General features: G+C 28.2%; 1 protein-coding gene across 1 annotated transcript; it reads left to right on the plus strand.

Annotated features, from left to right (window-relative positions):
• The first annotated feature begins 14,059 nt into the window (after positions 1-14,059).
• On the plus strand, positions 14,060-17,282 carry LOC107410660 (protein VERNALIZATION 3). Its single transcript, XM_016018112.4, has 4 exons — positions 14,060-14,526; positions 14,775-14,836; positions 15,944-15,984; positions 16,670-17,282. The coding sequence occupies exons 1-4, from the start codon at positions 14,329-14,331 to the stop codon at positions 16,891-16,893; spliced, it is 525 nt and encodes a 174-aa protein (XP_015873598.1). The 5' UTR covers positions 14,060-14,328; the 3' UTR covers positions 16,894-17,282.
• The last annotated feature ends 322 nt before the right edge of the window (positions 17,283-17,604 follow it).

A 17,604-nucleotide genomic window follows, 5' to 3' on the forward strand; every position in this document is an offset into this window, starting at 1 on the left:
GCATCGCCCCTTCTTTTTTTAAAATTTTTTTTTAAATTTTGTGAAAAGTGATTAAAATAATAAAAATATAAAAATAATTAAAATACAAAAAAATGAAAACTAACTTCATCCAAAATAATTAGAATACAAAAATTTTAAATAAATATTTTATCATAACAAATTAATTATCAAATAAATGAAATATCATTTCCTTGATATATTTTTACATAATTTGTAAACTATTGTATTTTTCATAACAAATTTAATATTAATTAACTTCCATGAATGCATACTCATTGAGATGGAAGTTGACGTCCTCTTGTTGACGATATTACACCCTTATATTGCATATGGAAAAATTAAAAAAGTTATTAACACTTATACAAAATAAATAAAATATTAATCATTATTAAATTTGTAATTTAGTAAATAAAAATTTAAAGAATATTACCATTGTTCTTAAGATTTGGCGAGGAACATTTCTCCTCTCACAGTCATTACAAACATAATTACTCTCACATTCATCCTCATTATCATTTTCATTGATACTTGGCAACTATCTGACAAACGGATAGTCAGCCATCGTAGCATCTCCAAGAACATCATCTTCAACAAAAGTACAATGTTATGATGAGGTTAAAACAATAGACCATCTTGAATCAAGTTGATCTTCAACATAAAATACTTGTTGAACTTAACAAAACAATCTCAAGAAATATCACAAACAAAATTTCTACAAAAGCAAGATTAATAAAACCCAACAAACCTAACCTGCGGTTAAAATAAAAAAAATAAAATAAAATAAAAAAATAAAAAAACAACTCACCTCATGTCTCCGCCAACCACAAAGAAAAAAGAAACCCACCTAAATGATGGAGACAAAGAAAGAAGAAACCCAAAAAATCACGAGGGCGACAGAAAGAAATCCAGCTTCCCGGACGACAACAACGTAGGCAAATGAAAAATGAAATCCGAAATATCTCACTCTTCAAGTCTCTCTTAGATTGCTTCCAAATCTAATATCCATTAGGTAGTGTACTTGATGTAGTTTTAAAAAAGAAAAAGAATTCAAAAGAACGCGTAAAAATTTTAAAACACGCCAAAAATTTTTAAAAAATGGCAAAAATGTTCCTTTTCTCCCAATTATATTTTTTTTTCTTTGATTAATTTTTTATTTTTCATCAACAAATAAAAACTGAAAATATTTCTTAAAAATGCGAAGCAAAATATCGAAGATTGCTGTTTATTTTTCTGTTTTTCAAGTACACCTTTATTTTTAATAAAATTTGCTTGTCTTTCAAAATTTTTGTTTTTTTTTTTAATTGAGAGAACAGGCGATGCATTCTCTTTGAGAAGGGTTGCCTGTTCTTGAATTGTGGTATCAAGCGATGCATTATGGTCGAAAAGGGTCGTCCAAGCGATGCATTATGGTCGAAAAGCGTCGCCCATTTCATTTTTTATATTTTCTTTATAATAATCTTTAAATATTTTTTTAATTATTCATCTACAAATATATTCATGTAGCAATCCAATGAACATAAATTCCATTGATCTAAAAAGAGAAAATAGTTCTGCCAATGCTCTTCTCAGTTATTCACATATATGTGTATAGACGAGACACAAAATATCTCAAAACTTAATTTGAGATAAGGTAAACCGAATATAGAATTCTAATTCAACAAGTATTTATTGACCAATTTATCTACATAAGTATGTTAAATGAGCTTAACTTTCATGTATTTGTGTTCAATGATAGTTTACTTGTTTTTAAAAATTGAAAGTCTATTAAATTGCCTTTTTTAAAAAAAAAAAAAAAATTGAAGGAACAGGCGACTCAATTCCATTAAAACGCGTCACCTATTCCATGTTTTTTTTCAATCTTTAATTAGTTTTGTTGATTGCTCATCTACAAATTAAAAAAAAAAAAAAAGCATATTTGCAAAATTAAAAAATTACTGAAAACAACTTTCAAATTGAAAAAAAGTTAAAAATTAGTTGGGTGAAACAGTGACGTAGTTGTTGACAAATGTATCGCTTTTTAGTCTATTTAGTGACTCTTTCTTAAAAGACTGTGTCGCCTAAAACTATATTAGTTATTTCTTGTAGTATTATTACACCCAAGTCATTTGGTCTAGTGGTGTGGTGATTCCTTGAGAGTGTAGGAGTTCCTGTGTTCAATTCTTGGCATGACTCTATTTTGATTTTTTTTATGGGTTTCTAAATGTTGGGTTTCTAAATGTTTAAAAAAAATTGAAAAAAAAAAAAGAAACAGTGATACATTTGTTGAAGAATGCGTCGCCTTTTCATCTATTTGGCGACGCATTGTTAAAATAATATATCGCCTAACACTATATTAGTTAGTTTTTGTTGTATTATTGCATCCAAGTCATTTGGCCTGGTGGTGTGGTGATTTCTTAAAAATGTAAGAGGTCCTAGGTTCAATTCTTGTTATGTTCCTATAGGTGACGCATTCTTAAAATAATGTGTCGCCTAACACTATATTAACTAGTTTTTATTGTATTATTACATCCAAGATTTCTTGAGAGTGTAGAAAGTCCTAGGTTCAATTCTTGTTATGACCCTATTTTTTTTTTATGGTTTTCTAAATGTTTAAACAAAAAAATTGAAAAAAAAAAAAAAAAGGCGACGCATTTGTTGAAGAATGCGTCGCCTTTTCATCTATTTAGCGACCCATTATTAAAATAATGCTTTGCCTAACACTATATCAGCTGTCCTTATTGTATTATTACATTCAAGTCATTTGGCCTGGTGGTGTGGTGATTCCTTGAGAGTGTATGAGGTCTTGGGTTCAATTTTTGGCATGACCCTATTTGTTTTTTTTTTTATGGGTCTTTACATGTTTAAAAGAACTAAAAAAAAAATATTAAAAAAAAGAGAATAAGCAACGCACAATCTAAGTAATTCATCGCCTGTTAACCATATTAAAAAAAAAAAAAAAAAAAAAGAGTTCAGTTTTTGTGCTCTAATATTTTTATTGGTTATTTGTTGTTGAAATAAAATTAGATTTCTTAAAAGAACCAAAAACAAAAAATAGGTGAGGAGAGAACAGGCGACGCACAATCTAAATAGTGCATCGCCTGTTAACTATATAAAAATAAAAAATAAAAAAAAAATCTGTTTTGGCGCTCTAATATTTTTACTAGTTATTGTTGTTGAAATAAAATTAGATTTATTAAAAGAACTAAAAAAAAAAAAAAGATGAGGAGAGAACAAGTGACACACAATCTAAATAGTGCGTCGCCTGTTAACTATATAAAAAAAAAAACTAAAAAAAATTTAAAAAAGAGGACAGACGACACACAATCTAAATAGTGCGTTGTCTGTTAACTATATTAAAAAAAAAAAAAGCTCAGCTTTTGCACGCTAATATTTTTACTGGTTATTTATTATTGAAATAAAATTAGATTGATTAAAAAAACTAAAAAAAAAAAAAGGTGAGGAGATAACAGGCGACGCACAATCTAAATAGTACTTCGCATGTTAACTCTATATATATAAAATAAAAAAACAGCTCAGTTTTGGCGCATGAATATTTTTACTGGTTATTTATTATTGAAATAAAATTAGATTGATTAAAAAATCTAAAAAAAAAAAGTGAAGAGAGAACAAGTGACGCACAATCTTATTGGTGCGTCGCCTGTTACACATATAACAAAACAAAAAAAAAAAATACAGCTCAGTATGTTGCTCTAATATTTTTATAGGTTATTTGTTGTTAAATTAAAATTAGATTAATCAAAAGAACTAAAAAAAAAAGGGAGTAAACAGGCGATTCACAATCTCTATAGTGCGTCGCCTGTTAACTATATATATTAAAAAAAAAAAAAAAAGAGCTCATTTTTATCGGTCTAATATTTTTACTAATTATTTGTTTTTGAAATAAAATTAAATTGTTTAAAAAAACTAAAAAAAATTAGTAAGTAAAGGGACGAGAACAAGCGACGCACAATTTAATTAGTGCGTCGCTGTAACATATATAATAAAAAATAAATAACAAAACAGCTCGGTTATATTAGTTTAATATTTTTACTGCTTATTTGTTGTTGAAATAAAATTAGATTAATGAAAAGAACTAAAAAAAAAAAAAAAGGTAGGAGTGAACAGGCGACGCACACTCGAAATAGTGCATCGCCTGTTAACTATATATTAAAAAAAAATCTCAGTTTTGTTACTATAATATTTTTACTGATTATTTGTTGTTAAAATAAAATTAGATTGTTTAAAAAAAACTTTAAAAAAGAAATTAAAAAGTAAAGGGAAGCTAAATAGTGCGTCGCTTACCTCTATTAAAAAAAAAAAAAAAAACCAGTTCAGTTATGTTGCTCTAATATTTTTACTGGTTATTTGTAGTTGAAATAAATGAATACTATTTAAGAGATTTGTAAGAATAAGCTATACAAGAAAAATTATACAATTGAACAACAACCTTGTATAATTAAATTTTATTATTATATAAACATAGATTAGTGATTGGTATTCATTTTTCATGAGTAGCATTTAAACGTACAATACAATTCAGATAAAATATACATGCAGTATTAATGGCGACTCTGGTCAGCCCCACATTCAGCGACCCTTAACGGATGTGTCGCTTGTTTTTTGTTTTTAGCAACCTTTTGAGATCGACAGTTTTTGGATGCGTCGTATGTTTATTGAATTTTTACTAACGCATTAACCTCAGAGTTGCGGTTTTGTCTTTTCAGACGCGTTTGTTTCATAGCATCACTAAATGGTGTTGTTAGATATCAATTTTCGCGTAGTGGATAAAGATGATGATGATGAAAGAGATGGATGGTTGAGATAGAATTTGTTTTGGATTAAAATGGTGTCGTTTAGAGTTTTAGTGTTTTTAACTAATTTTTTAAAAATTAATTAAAAAATATATAAAAAAAAAATCGATTTTAAAGTTCACATGAGTGGCATGTGATCCTTTCTAACGATTTTTGTTAAAAGTCTAATATGTAACTTTTTAAAAAATTAAAGGTATTATCTGTCAAATTTTTTTTCAGACCCGAAACTAAAAAAAATATGAAAGTAGAAGATACTAACCTGTATTTTGCCCTAAATATAATTATTCACATGTTAATGTCATTGGCAAATCCCATAGAAGAAATTTATAACAATGTTCAATAAAGTAACCTAAGATAAAAATGATATTAACTTTATTAATAAGGATTAAAATTTGTATTTACTCATGAATAACTAGATTAGCACAAATAAAAATCTTAAAAGCAGTCTTTTACTCTTCCTTAAAATCAATTGTTAGAAGATATAAATTCTTATAAATTCATTTTTTTTTTTAATTTTACCAAATACTTAAACTAGTTTTAGGACCTTTCATGGTAAGTTTTCGAGCTCCAAAAGTGTTTCTCTAGGGAGCCTAAATTTGTTTATTTTTACCTCGGCCAAAAACAAGAAGCAAAAGATATAGATTATTGTTAACACCTATGATTGAAAGGTTATAGGTTCGAAACATCGGATAAAAAAATTATTATAAAATTCATAGTGGCTAGATTCATTGAAAGTCAACAAATAGAGAGTCACATGACTATATCTCAAAAGACATAGGAAAAGTAAAAATAATGATTTATAAAATAAGATAAACATATATATATATAGGGAGATTCTATGATTAGTCCAAAAATGTGCTTTTGATCTTTGCCCTTAGATTAAAACCAACGGCTCATATTACATTCACAAATTCCCTTCCAAAAATACTATCTCACGTGCTCCAAGTCTTTCCTTCCCTTCCCTTCCCTTCCTCTTCTCCTCTACTTTCATTGTTCTAGCAATCAGCTGTCATCCACCATTCGATGTCCCAAATACCCTACTCCAACAAGCTTCAAAATCACGTTTCCCACCTTTCCAGCAAGCATCTCCCATCATTCCAGCAAGTATCTCCCACTGTTTGACAATCCCAAATTCATGCCACCGTTTGAGCCAGAACCAAACCACCATTTGTCCTAGAAAGATTCACCGCCATTTAGCCTAGACCACCATCCAAACTTTTCGAAACCCACCTCCCAAACCTTCTCCTCGACAATCCAAAATCCAATTAGGGCTAGGGTTAAAGGTTAGTTTTTATGTGCTATGAGGGTTTCTTATGCCATAGTTTTGAGGTTGTGAAGCTTGGGTGCTTTGTAGATATACCAAAATTTTAGGTAATTTTTCTTGTTGTTTTATTTTATTTTTTTGAACTTTTGAAGCATTTGCATAGTTGAAAAATTAGCCATATTGGAACAAGTCTAAGTATAGCTTATGCTTCTTCAACCTCTTAAATGCTACAATACTTCTTTTCATCTTCCTTTGAAACATTCGGTACAACCAATGCTTTGTTTAAGACTATTAGATTATACCATCTAAGTTATGAAAATTATCTTAATCAGGATTCCAGAAAAAAATAAATAAATAAAAATAAAAATTCTGTTTTTTTTTTATTTTTCCTTCTATTCAGGATCATCAAAATTACCAACAATTGGACAATAGTAGAAGACTTGTTAACTATAATACCGACCAAAAAAAAAAAAGAAAAGAAAAAAACCGATGCTTTTTCAAAAAAAAGTGTTGGCTATTATATTAAAGATAAAAAAGGAACAGCCAATGCTTTTTTTGCATTGGCTATTGTGTTTAAAAAAAAAAGGATATTTTTTCAAAAAAAAGCATTGGCTATTGTATTTAAAAAAAAAAAAGGGAAAGCCAACGGTTTTTCAAAAAAAAAAACGTTGGCTATTGTATTTAAAAACAAAAAAAAAAAGAGAGAGAGAAAAGCTTATGCTTTTTCAAAAAAAGCATTGGCTATTATATTAAAAAAAATAAAAAATAAAAAAAAGCTGCCACTTTTTCGTAAAAAGAGTTGGCTATTATATTTTAAAAAAAAAAAACTGATGTTTTTTTCAAAAAAAAGTGCTGGCTATTGTATTTAAAAAGAAAAAAGGAAAGCTGACATTTTTTTCAAAAAAACGCATTGGCTATTGTATAAAAAAAAAATTTTTAAAAAAAAAAAGGGAAAAGCGTAGCTTACGCTTTTTTGCCTTTTTCCTTTCTTTTTTTTTTTTGGGTAATTTTGAATTGTGATTTTAATTTTATTAAATTTAGATTGTTTAATAAAGCTTTATACAAAATAATTAATAAACAATAAAATTAAAATAAATATTGCATAACAAAATAATATTTCAAATACTCATATAATATTTTTACAATTTTGTCAACTATTTTATATTAACTTATGGAATAAGACAGCAATAATAAAACAACTACACCAAGCTAAATGGTGGCAACTCTACGGCAGTGACTCTTTCTATGACAAATGGTGACCGGTTCTGGCTGGAACGGTAGCCTAGATTTGAGATTGTCAAATGGTGAGAGATGCTTGCTGGAACGGTTGGAGATGGTAGCTATTTTCTACAACGATAAGAAACATAATTTTGAAGCTTATGGGAGCAGGATATTTGGGACCTCGAATAGTAGATGGTTACTAGTTGCTGGAACAATGGAAGCAGAGGAGAAGAGGAAGGGAAGACTGTGGGGCATGTGAAAAAGGGTTTGGGGAGGAAATTTATGAGTGAAATTTAAATTATTGGTGTTAATTTAAGGGCCAAGAAACAAAAATACGTTTTTGGACAAGATAGAAATGGTCATGACTGACCTGACCAAGTGGTGGGCATGGATTGGGTTGGTTCGGTTTTAGACCAAAATATAACCCAATCCATACTTTTCAGTTTACCTAATATAGAATCCAATTCAAATCATTGAAGTATTAAATCCAAACCAAACTATATATGATCAGTTTGGTTTGGATTGGTTAATCAGTTTGAAACCTACTAATTTATAAATATATAATACAAATAAATTTTTTTCCAAATATAAAATATAAATAATAAATTATAGTTATCGAAACATAAAATATAATTAGAGTAATCCATCATAGAATAAAATATAATATTACAATCTATACATATGCAATCTATAATATCCAGCAACACTCATCAATGTTAAAATAAAATCAAACAAAAAAAAAAAACACTCTTCAATAGAAAATAAGGAAAATGTAGCAACTAATACACATCATGCAGTTCATCAAGTAGCAAGCATTAATAGTCACCATCTCACTCCTACAAAATCAAATTAAAATTATTAGAACAAATAATGTAAAATAATACATTCATCAAAATTCAAATATTCAAGAATCAATGCATAATTCTTTTTTCTTTTTTTGTTTAACCTTACAATTTTGGTAAATCATAAGGCAATCAACTTTGACAGGTTCACTAATTTTAGTTGATTCTGTAAGCTCTACAAATATCAAAACTATAAAATTAACAATAAATTATATTTAAACATATATATATACACATAAGCAACAATTGGATACAATATATGTAGATATATAAAAATTAATATATAAAAATGAAAAAAATTACATATTAAAAATTAATTTATAAAATTGAGAAAAAAAATAGAAAATATATAAATTTTTTTAATTATATAATAATTTATTTGGGTTGGATTGGATTTATATTTCCAATCCAATAATCAATCCAATCCAAATAATTTATAATATTTTGAACCTAATCCAATACAATTAATGTAAAAATTCAATCCAAACTACTAAAAATTAATTGTATTGGTCAGTTTAAATAGATTGGATTAGATTTTGCCCACCCCTCCATAGAATATTCCTATATATATATAGATAGATAGATAGATAGATAGCGATAGAGAGAGAGAGAGAGAGAGAGAGAGAGAGCATAAAGAGATAAAAATTCTATGCAAGAAATAGAGGTTGATGATTCTAGATGGACCTAACGATATGAAATAGAAGTAGATGGAGACTAGTCAATATTGAAAATCAAGAACATTTACATACATACATACATAGGGTAATTATACAAAAAATAGTTTTGGGGTCCATACTAAATCCACACGGCGGTACCACATAGAAGATGAAGGAATTATGAGGAGAGTTGGCATGTGTTTGGAAATACCCAAATAAAAATATAACCATAATATATATATACATATATATATATATATATATATATATTTTTTTTTTTTTTTCTTTTGAAAAAAGAAAGGATATTGTTATTACGAAGGATAAAGAGAATATACATCCGAGTGGTAGATAGAAGCCAAATTGGTTCTTCTTCTATCACACTATTCAAAAGTTTCTAACGCTAGTTCATGGACTACTGAATCGGTTTCTCTGGAAGTAAAACGTACGTTTAAAAGAACATATGGTTACTAATTAATAACCCTTCAATATCTTTCTATTACGTAACCGTCTAGTGTCCAAAAACACATTATATCGTGATTAGAAGTTTAATGGTCTCTAATTATGAGTCATAACTATTTCTCTACTCCTTGAAATCCTACCAGAGTACAAAAGAATGGTGCTTCCTTTTATAGCTAGTAATCCAATGGAAAGTGGACGTGGGGGATATTAGTTGGTGAATGGGGTTTTGATAAAGCTGCCATTAATTATCTTCTTGGTGATTCCTGATGGCTATTCCCAAACCCACCAAAGCCATGAGCCTCTGAAGTTGCACCATCCCCATTAATTTTATATTCTCCATCTATTAATTATCTTCTTGGTGATTCCTGATGGCTATTCCCAAACCCACCAAAGCCATGAGCCTCTGAAGTTGCACCATGCTCATTAATTTTATATTCTCCATCTTTTTGGGGTCTCCATGTGCACACATGCACACTTGTCCATGGTTTCTTCCGACCGATGGAGGTTTACGATTTGTCTCTATAAATTCTAAGCGTAATCCAGCCATGCCATCCAATAACATGTCATTCTTTTGGAAATCTCCATGCAAAAAAAAAAAAAGTATGATGGAAATGCTAGTATGGATAGATCTGCAAAAGAGCTATGAAAGATTTCCTTTTAATCCTGTATCAAGTACCACCTCTTTCCACACCCTTTTTACAGTTGATCATTGCCAGACTGCATGTAATATTGTCTTAGGTTCTCCCATACACATGTCACACTTCCATTGTTCTTTATTTTCTTTATGTTTAATATATCAGAAACAAGGTGGTCTAAAATGCTTCATTGCATGCTCCCCATCTAAAAACCTTTTATCTTATTTGGTACTTCCAACCAATGTTTTAAAAGACAAAAGCATTAAAATGAGACGTTCTAATTGATATGACATGAGACATAAATCCCAGTATATTAGAGCGTGTGCTTTTCAAAAACGAAATTATAATATTAAAAAATTACAAATAAAAAATTTATAAATTATAGGTAAGTATACAATACTAGCATATATTTTTAATTTATACATAATAATCTCTAAATCTAAACGAGAATAAGATAGATTTTAACAAAATAAAAAAGTTTAGATTATTTACTATATCTGTAAAATGTATGCCTCACTATCCAAGACGTAAAAATCTGCATTTCTGTGTCTCGAGTGTATGTCCCATCCCTTGAAGAATACGTCTCATAGTGCAAAGGCTAAAATTATTTTAAGCTCTGAGGCGTTTTTTATATGCTTCATCTCGAGCAAAGTCTTTTAAAACACTGCTTGCAACAACTATATTTCAATAGCCTTATTTAACAGTGTAAACTCCAAATTTTTTTTATAGAACCTATGCAAATCCATAAAAGATCAGCTACAAAAATGTTTCATTTAGGTTAACATATCTATTATTTTACATTATATTTATATATATATATATATGTATATGTTTTTTTAATCAAAACATATATAATATGTTATTGGTTTATGTCTAAGTGTACATATAAACTTGAACAAGTAAAAGGAGAAATAGAAAACCTGTGATGCCAATCGCCCTATTTTATTCATCACTGTTATATATTAAGGAAATATAAATAGAATGATAACTTATTTTCAAGTAGGTTGTGGGGGGAGGGGGGTGTGGAATGATGTATGTAAAGATTCAAAATGAACTTAGAAAAAAAAATTCAACCATACATATGTGAGGGAAGTATTATAACAATGTAAATACAATAATAATGATCCACCTTTCATAGTTTACTCAATCTAATTTGCTTCTTTATCAGAAACAAAAAAAAAAATCTAATTTGCTTCTTTACTAATCTCAATTTCATTAGTAGTAATAATTCTTTTATGTTTTTCTTTTGTCTTAGTTGGCTTCTATTTCATTAATTATCACATTTAAAGAGCAATATAATCCTTTTTTTTCTCTTTTGCAGATTAAAAATCCAAAATATAGGAAAATTTTCATTTAAACCCCTTTGGTTTTACTCTAATCACCTTAAACCATGCCTTTAGAGCATCATCACTCATATCCATTTATTAGTTTTTATCAGTTAATTTTAAACATTAAAGGTCATTATTGTATTTTTACAATATTCTTAAATCATAAAATATAGATTTTTAACATTTATTTGATCTTTCAAGTAAAAACTAGCAAATGAGTCAATTTTAATATATGTTAAAAATTGAAGAATGTTTAATAATAATTTTTTAAAAGTATAGGTTCTAAATACAATTATGATAAAATTAAAAAGGTTCAAATGAAAGTAAAACAATGATATATTCAAGGACATCAAAACTACATTAACTTTACAAAGTAGCACAATGTGAAGTTAATGCTATCTAAGGTAAAAAAAAAATACTCAAGTAAACAGGGAAACTATTTTGTTACAACCAAAAATAAATAAATAAATTATTTGAAAAGAAAATAATTTATTTTTGGATTCATCATTCTACATATTTTTATGTTTTTGATTTATAATTTTTTATTAGATTGTAATAATTCCTACTATAAAAGGAAAAAAACAAAAAAGTATCTCTCAAACCGACAACCTATAACATGAGGATGCAAATGAGAGAATAATAATAACTAATTCTAAAATCCACAACTAAAGATTCAGAAAAGAAAAAAAAAAAAAAGTACACTATTCCTTACTGAACAATTCTATAGCATGCACCACAAATAAAAGCTAGCCCACTTTTTCTTTTTTCTTTTTTTTTTTAATATATATTAAGCTAGCCCACTTTAGTCCATCCATCTTCTTTCAAAAAAAAGAAAAAAAAAGTCAATCTTAAATATATAAATTATTCTTCATTTCCCTTGTTAAATATTTTTAGTTAAATTACTTGAATCCAGAATTTTATATATGAAAGAATATGAACACAGAATTTTGTGCATGAAAGAATATGAACATTATTAGTAGGGCCCATTTGATAACAAGTGTATTCTTATTTTTTATTTTTACTACTAAATTGTATATAATTTACTTATTTCAATGGTTTGTTAATGATAGTTAATAATAATTAGAATTTGTTAGGCATGTCAACTGATTACAAATGTTAAATAAGAAAAAAAATTAAAAATCTAACATAATTTTAAATCGTGTTTTATTTTTTGTTTTATATATTTTTCCTTATATTTAGAGTTTACATGGATGCTTAACTACCATCAACTAACTTTAATAAAGTGTTGAATTAAACAAATTAAATATAATTTAAAAAGAAAAAATAGAAACGAAAAATAAAAAAATAAACTTGTTGTTAAACGAGGTAATTATCACTACAAGAACCTCTTAATGTATATGTTCAAAAAAATTGAGAATCGATTCTACAGTTTAATAATAAAAGAAATTTAAGAAGTAAAATTTTGGAACTTATGGTCTCAATCGTTTAGCATACAAATTAGCAAGAAAAAGAGAAATAGAGATTCTTTTGGTCCCCGCTTTTAATTGTAGTGTTTCTCTCTGGTCCGCATATCCCACTTCAAATAAGAACAAAAAAGAAACGATGAAAGAGGCATTCCGGATAAAGGATACTTCTGTGTTTCCTATTTCTTTTTATTTTAGTTTTTATTAATTTTTTTCCAATTTTGACTCTCCTCTATTGCTTTGTTTTGTTTGTTTTCATGATTATTTGTTTTTCATAGGACTTCTTATTGGTAAAATAGTTTAAAGGTATTTATTAATTGGGTTTGAAATATCCATATTTCGCATTCTGACTGTACTCCCACTAATAATAATAATGATAACTAATCAATAGACTATTTTATATATTAATTATATATTTTCCAAATTTTATATTTTTTACTTTTCTTATGAAATAAAGATCACATATATACTTTAGATTTATTATTACGTTCACCTTTTATTCCAAATCCATGCATGTTTTGAGACCATAAATATAATAATCGCAATTATAGCCAAAAATAAGAAAGCTACCTCTTTGTTACATGATGGTAATATTCTAATTATAGTATTGTTTGATTCCAAGTGAATTAATTCTTACAGAGAGTTCTAGAAGAGTTTATCAAAGAGTCGTGGCAAGTTCTTGTTCAGACATGGTGGTTTTTTATAAATCAAATCAAAAGAGAAAGCGTCTGTCCAAAAAAAAGAAAAATCAAAGGAGAAAGTGATTAATGGTTGATTCCATATCATCTTAATCGGTGTAATATAATGTCAATTCATTAATGGGTAATTGTTTACGCAACCACAATTTTTTTTCTTTTTTTTTTGCTATTTACACCATGTTTCTTTTCATTAATGCACAAACTTATTCGTTGGCATTTTTACATAATTGGATATGAAATGTGGACGTTTAATTTTGAAGGCTTTATATAGAAATAGTATGTCTACTTATATGAATTGAATTACTATTCTTTCTAAAGGTTTAAATTATTGGCAGATAATTTATAATTAAAATTTTAAATTTAGAACCTTATGCATCGTTAGTTCTAATATAAAATCCAATTGTCACTTTTGCTAAAAATTTAAGTCGTTAAGAACTATAATTATATTATCTCACAAAGAGTTATATGATATATAAGAGGCCAAATTTAGATATGTATATAAAATATGATTAGTCACATTGTATACAACTTAAATTTCTTTAAGACTTTTTTGGAATTGAGAGAGCAAAATAAAAATACGATATGTTGGATGAATGGGTGCTTGGGACCGACAATGCATAAAATTGATCAATCCGAATAAAAAAAATATATATGTTGGTCCACTTGACTTTACAGTTTGAAAGAGGAAGGGGCATCATCATTTTATTGATCGAAGGAATTTAGTAAGAATAACCAAAGACTCGAAAACAAAAGATAAATAAAACAAAGAAAGAATCTAGTGATGGTACGAAAAGCTAAGGAAGACAACCATGCAACCAAAATATAAATAGCCATTGAAACTCCCTAGAATTTCAGTCAGAACAAAAAACCCCACCACGACGTTTTTGAATTGGAATCTTTCAAAATTTTGTAGTTTTTTTTTTTTTTTTCCCTGGTAGTTTTCTCTTTTTTAAAAAATAAAAATAAAAAAAAGGCCCCATTTGAAGAAGTGGTTTGTGAATTTGATCAATCATGCCTAGAGAAAGGGACCCTCTTGTTGTTGGTAGAGTTATCGGAGATGTTTTGGACCCTTTCACAAGGTCTATATCTCTTAGGGTTTCTTACGGTAATCGAGAGGTTAACAATGGTTGTGAGCTCAAGCCTTCCCACGTTGTCAGCCAACCTAGAGTTGACATTGGTGGTGACGATCTTAGGACTTTCTACACCTTGGTATGGCTTTCATTTCCAACTCTCTCTCTCTCTCTCTCTCTCTCTCTCTCTCTCTCTCTCTCTCTCTGTGTCTCTCTCTGTCTCTCTCTGTGTCTCTTTTTCTTATAACACCTAGTTTTCTTCTTTCTTATTCAAACTCTTAAAAAAAAAAAAAAGTTTGTTCAAATTAACTTAAAGTTATGTTTGGCATTAATATATATTGTTCTTTTCAATGCACATATATATGTGTGTGTGTGTGTGTATTTCAGGTTATGGTTGATCCTGATGCTCCTAGCCCAAGTGACCCAAACCTAAGAGAATATTTGCACTGGTATAAATTTCTTTCTTTCTTTCTTAGAATTCCAATGAAGCTGTTATTAATACAAATCTACCATTATTATAAGATAATTGTCTTTAATTAACCATTTTGGAGTAGTTAATATATATATATATATATATATGACTACGAGATATATGGATAGAAGTTGTTTTCATATTATATTGAAAACATATCAAAGGTTTTTGGAAAAATATGGGAATTCAAGATGATGAGGTTGTGAATTTTCACAAGGATAAGAAAATGACTGCATATTTGGCCACCATGGAAAATAGCTGGATATATTTTAAAGATATTATGCTGTTTACTTCATGATACACTAATTTTGGGGGGTCTTTTCTTTCTTTATTTTTGTGAGTGATTGGCTGGTTTTATATTTCATGGGAAAAAGAAATATGACCATTAAAAAAGTATCTTCGATTTACAAGGCTTGGAGGGTAATATGAGTTGGGGTCCTACATGTATCATCATGACTAACCATGCCATAAACCATCCTACTTTAGTAGTTTTCGATCGTTTTCTTTTGCACTTTGTACTTTCTTACTTACTTTTCAAAGAATTTCGTTATCCTATTGAATGTATAGTAAATTCCTGTCCTTAAAAGTGATTCTACCTTTTTTTTCTTTTTTTTTCTTTTTCTACATTAAATAATGTAGTTATATGTAAACTTCACCAATGTAAGTTATGCATTGGAATTTTCATGCATACGGTTTAGTATTTTGATGCTATGCTAAACTAACAAAATATTTTATATATGAGGCAATTGGAGTAGTCTAAATTCAAGGGGAATTATACAAAATAGTTATGTATATTATTGTAATTTTATTTGCATATAAAATATTAGAATTTTTTTGTGCTTATATATATATATAAAGTAATTATACGGTGCGGACCATCCAAATACGAACTATATCAAAAATTATCGATTTCTGAAAAAAAAAAACATTGGTTTTATTGTGAACGCTGTGTATACATATATAATACACAGCAAAGCCAACTTTTTTTGGAACGGTCTGCATATAAATGATTCGCACCATAGAATATCCCTATATATATATAATTTGCTATTAAGTTAGTAATTGCTTTTGAATGACTTCGTAGGTTGGTGACTGATATTCCAGCAACTACAGGGGCAAGCTTTGGTAAGTGATATTAAGGGTTGATTGCAAGATTTTATCATTTATTTTCACAGTTTTACAATTTAACTCAACCTTTAAAAATAACAATTTGAGCCTTTAATTTTTCAATTTATTGTAGATTAATCTAATTCCTAATTTTGAACAAATTCGTAACAAATTCATCCACATAGCTATTTTTTAGCTCTCTAATCTCTTTCCTCAAAAACTTTGCTACAATTTTGTACTATTATCAATTATTTGATCAATTTGTAATGAATGGAAAGATTGAGGGCCTAAATCACTACTTTTTAAAATTGAAAGCCTAAATCACAAAACCCTATCTAAATACAATTAATCCTAATGTTAATTTATATGCATATTAATGCATTTACCTAATTAACTAGAAAGGTATTCATATCTAATGGATTGGTCATTTATCTAGTGATTGGGCAATGAAAATGACCAATCAAAAACTAGTTTTATTAGTAGATGTATATATATTAGTGATAAAATTTTATCTCATTTTAACAATTATTTTGTTTACTCATATGAATAGTGGATGAGCCATTTCAGTATTATCACATGTATAAGTGATATATACATATATATCACATATATGAATGAGGATGTGTATATATATATATGTATGTATACAACAATAATTATATCAGCATATTTTAACTTTATAAAGGAAAAATTGATGTTGCAGGACAAGAAGTAGTGTGTTATGAGAGTCCACGACCGACAGTGGGGATTCATCGATTTGTTTTTGTGCTGTTTCGGCAATTGGGGAGGCAAACAGTGTACGCACCTGGGTGGCGTCAGAATTTCAACACCAGAGACTTTGCTGAGCTTTATAATCTTGGATTGCCAGTTGCAGCGGTTTACTTTAACTGCCAAAGGGAAAGTGGCTCCGGTGGAAGGAGACGATAGATGAACATCCTCAATTTACCCTATGCTTTTATCATCATCATTTACAAGGGTCGTTACAATTAATATGAATGAATAAGAATAACAACCTAAACTTATATATCCATATCCATATATATAGACATATATATATGTATAGTTGAATAGTAATTCCTATAATCCATGTATTAGTTTTACCAAAAATAATCCATGTATTAACTTATAGTACTGAACTTAATCGCCTCACTGTTTTGATCTCCTTATAATATGTTAGAGCTAGAGGGATTAGGATTAAGTACAGGAATAAATACAAAAGGTACACTGCGGTGTAAATTTGTGATGTCAATTTCCACATGATTAATCTAATATATAACTTTAGAAGTATTATCAATAAATGCCTTCTTTCATTTTTCTTTTCCATTTTCTTTATTCACATTGATATTATTTAATGAAACTTCTAGTATTTATTTATTTATTTATTTTTATTATTAGTATGATACTATAATCTAAAGCCTCAAATTTAGATGTTGAATAAGAAGAATTACTCTAGTGGACGTCTTAGCGGGATTGAAACCCATATGACACTCTTGACCACCTGTCAGACAAAAAAGAACGAACAAGTACCATATTCACTAAGTCATCCAAAAGTGCCTTATTCACCGCGTTAGATGTACCTTCTTCTTTTTTTCATCTTTTTGGGTGAATCACAAGCTAGATGTCCAATGGTGCTACCAT

This window comes from Ziziphus jujuba, chromosome 10 (genome assembly GCF_031755915.1).
Source record: "Ziziphus jujuba cultivar Dongzao chromosome 10, ASM3175591v1".
NCBI classification, from domain to species: Eukaryota; Viridiplantae; Streptophyta; class Magnoliopsida; order Rosales; family Rhamnaceae; genus Ziziphus; species Ziziphus jujuba.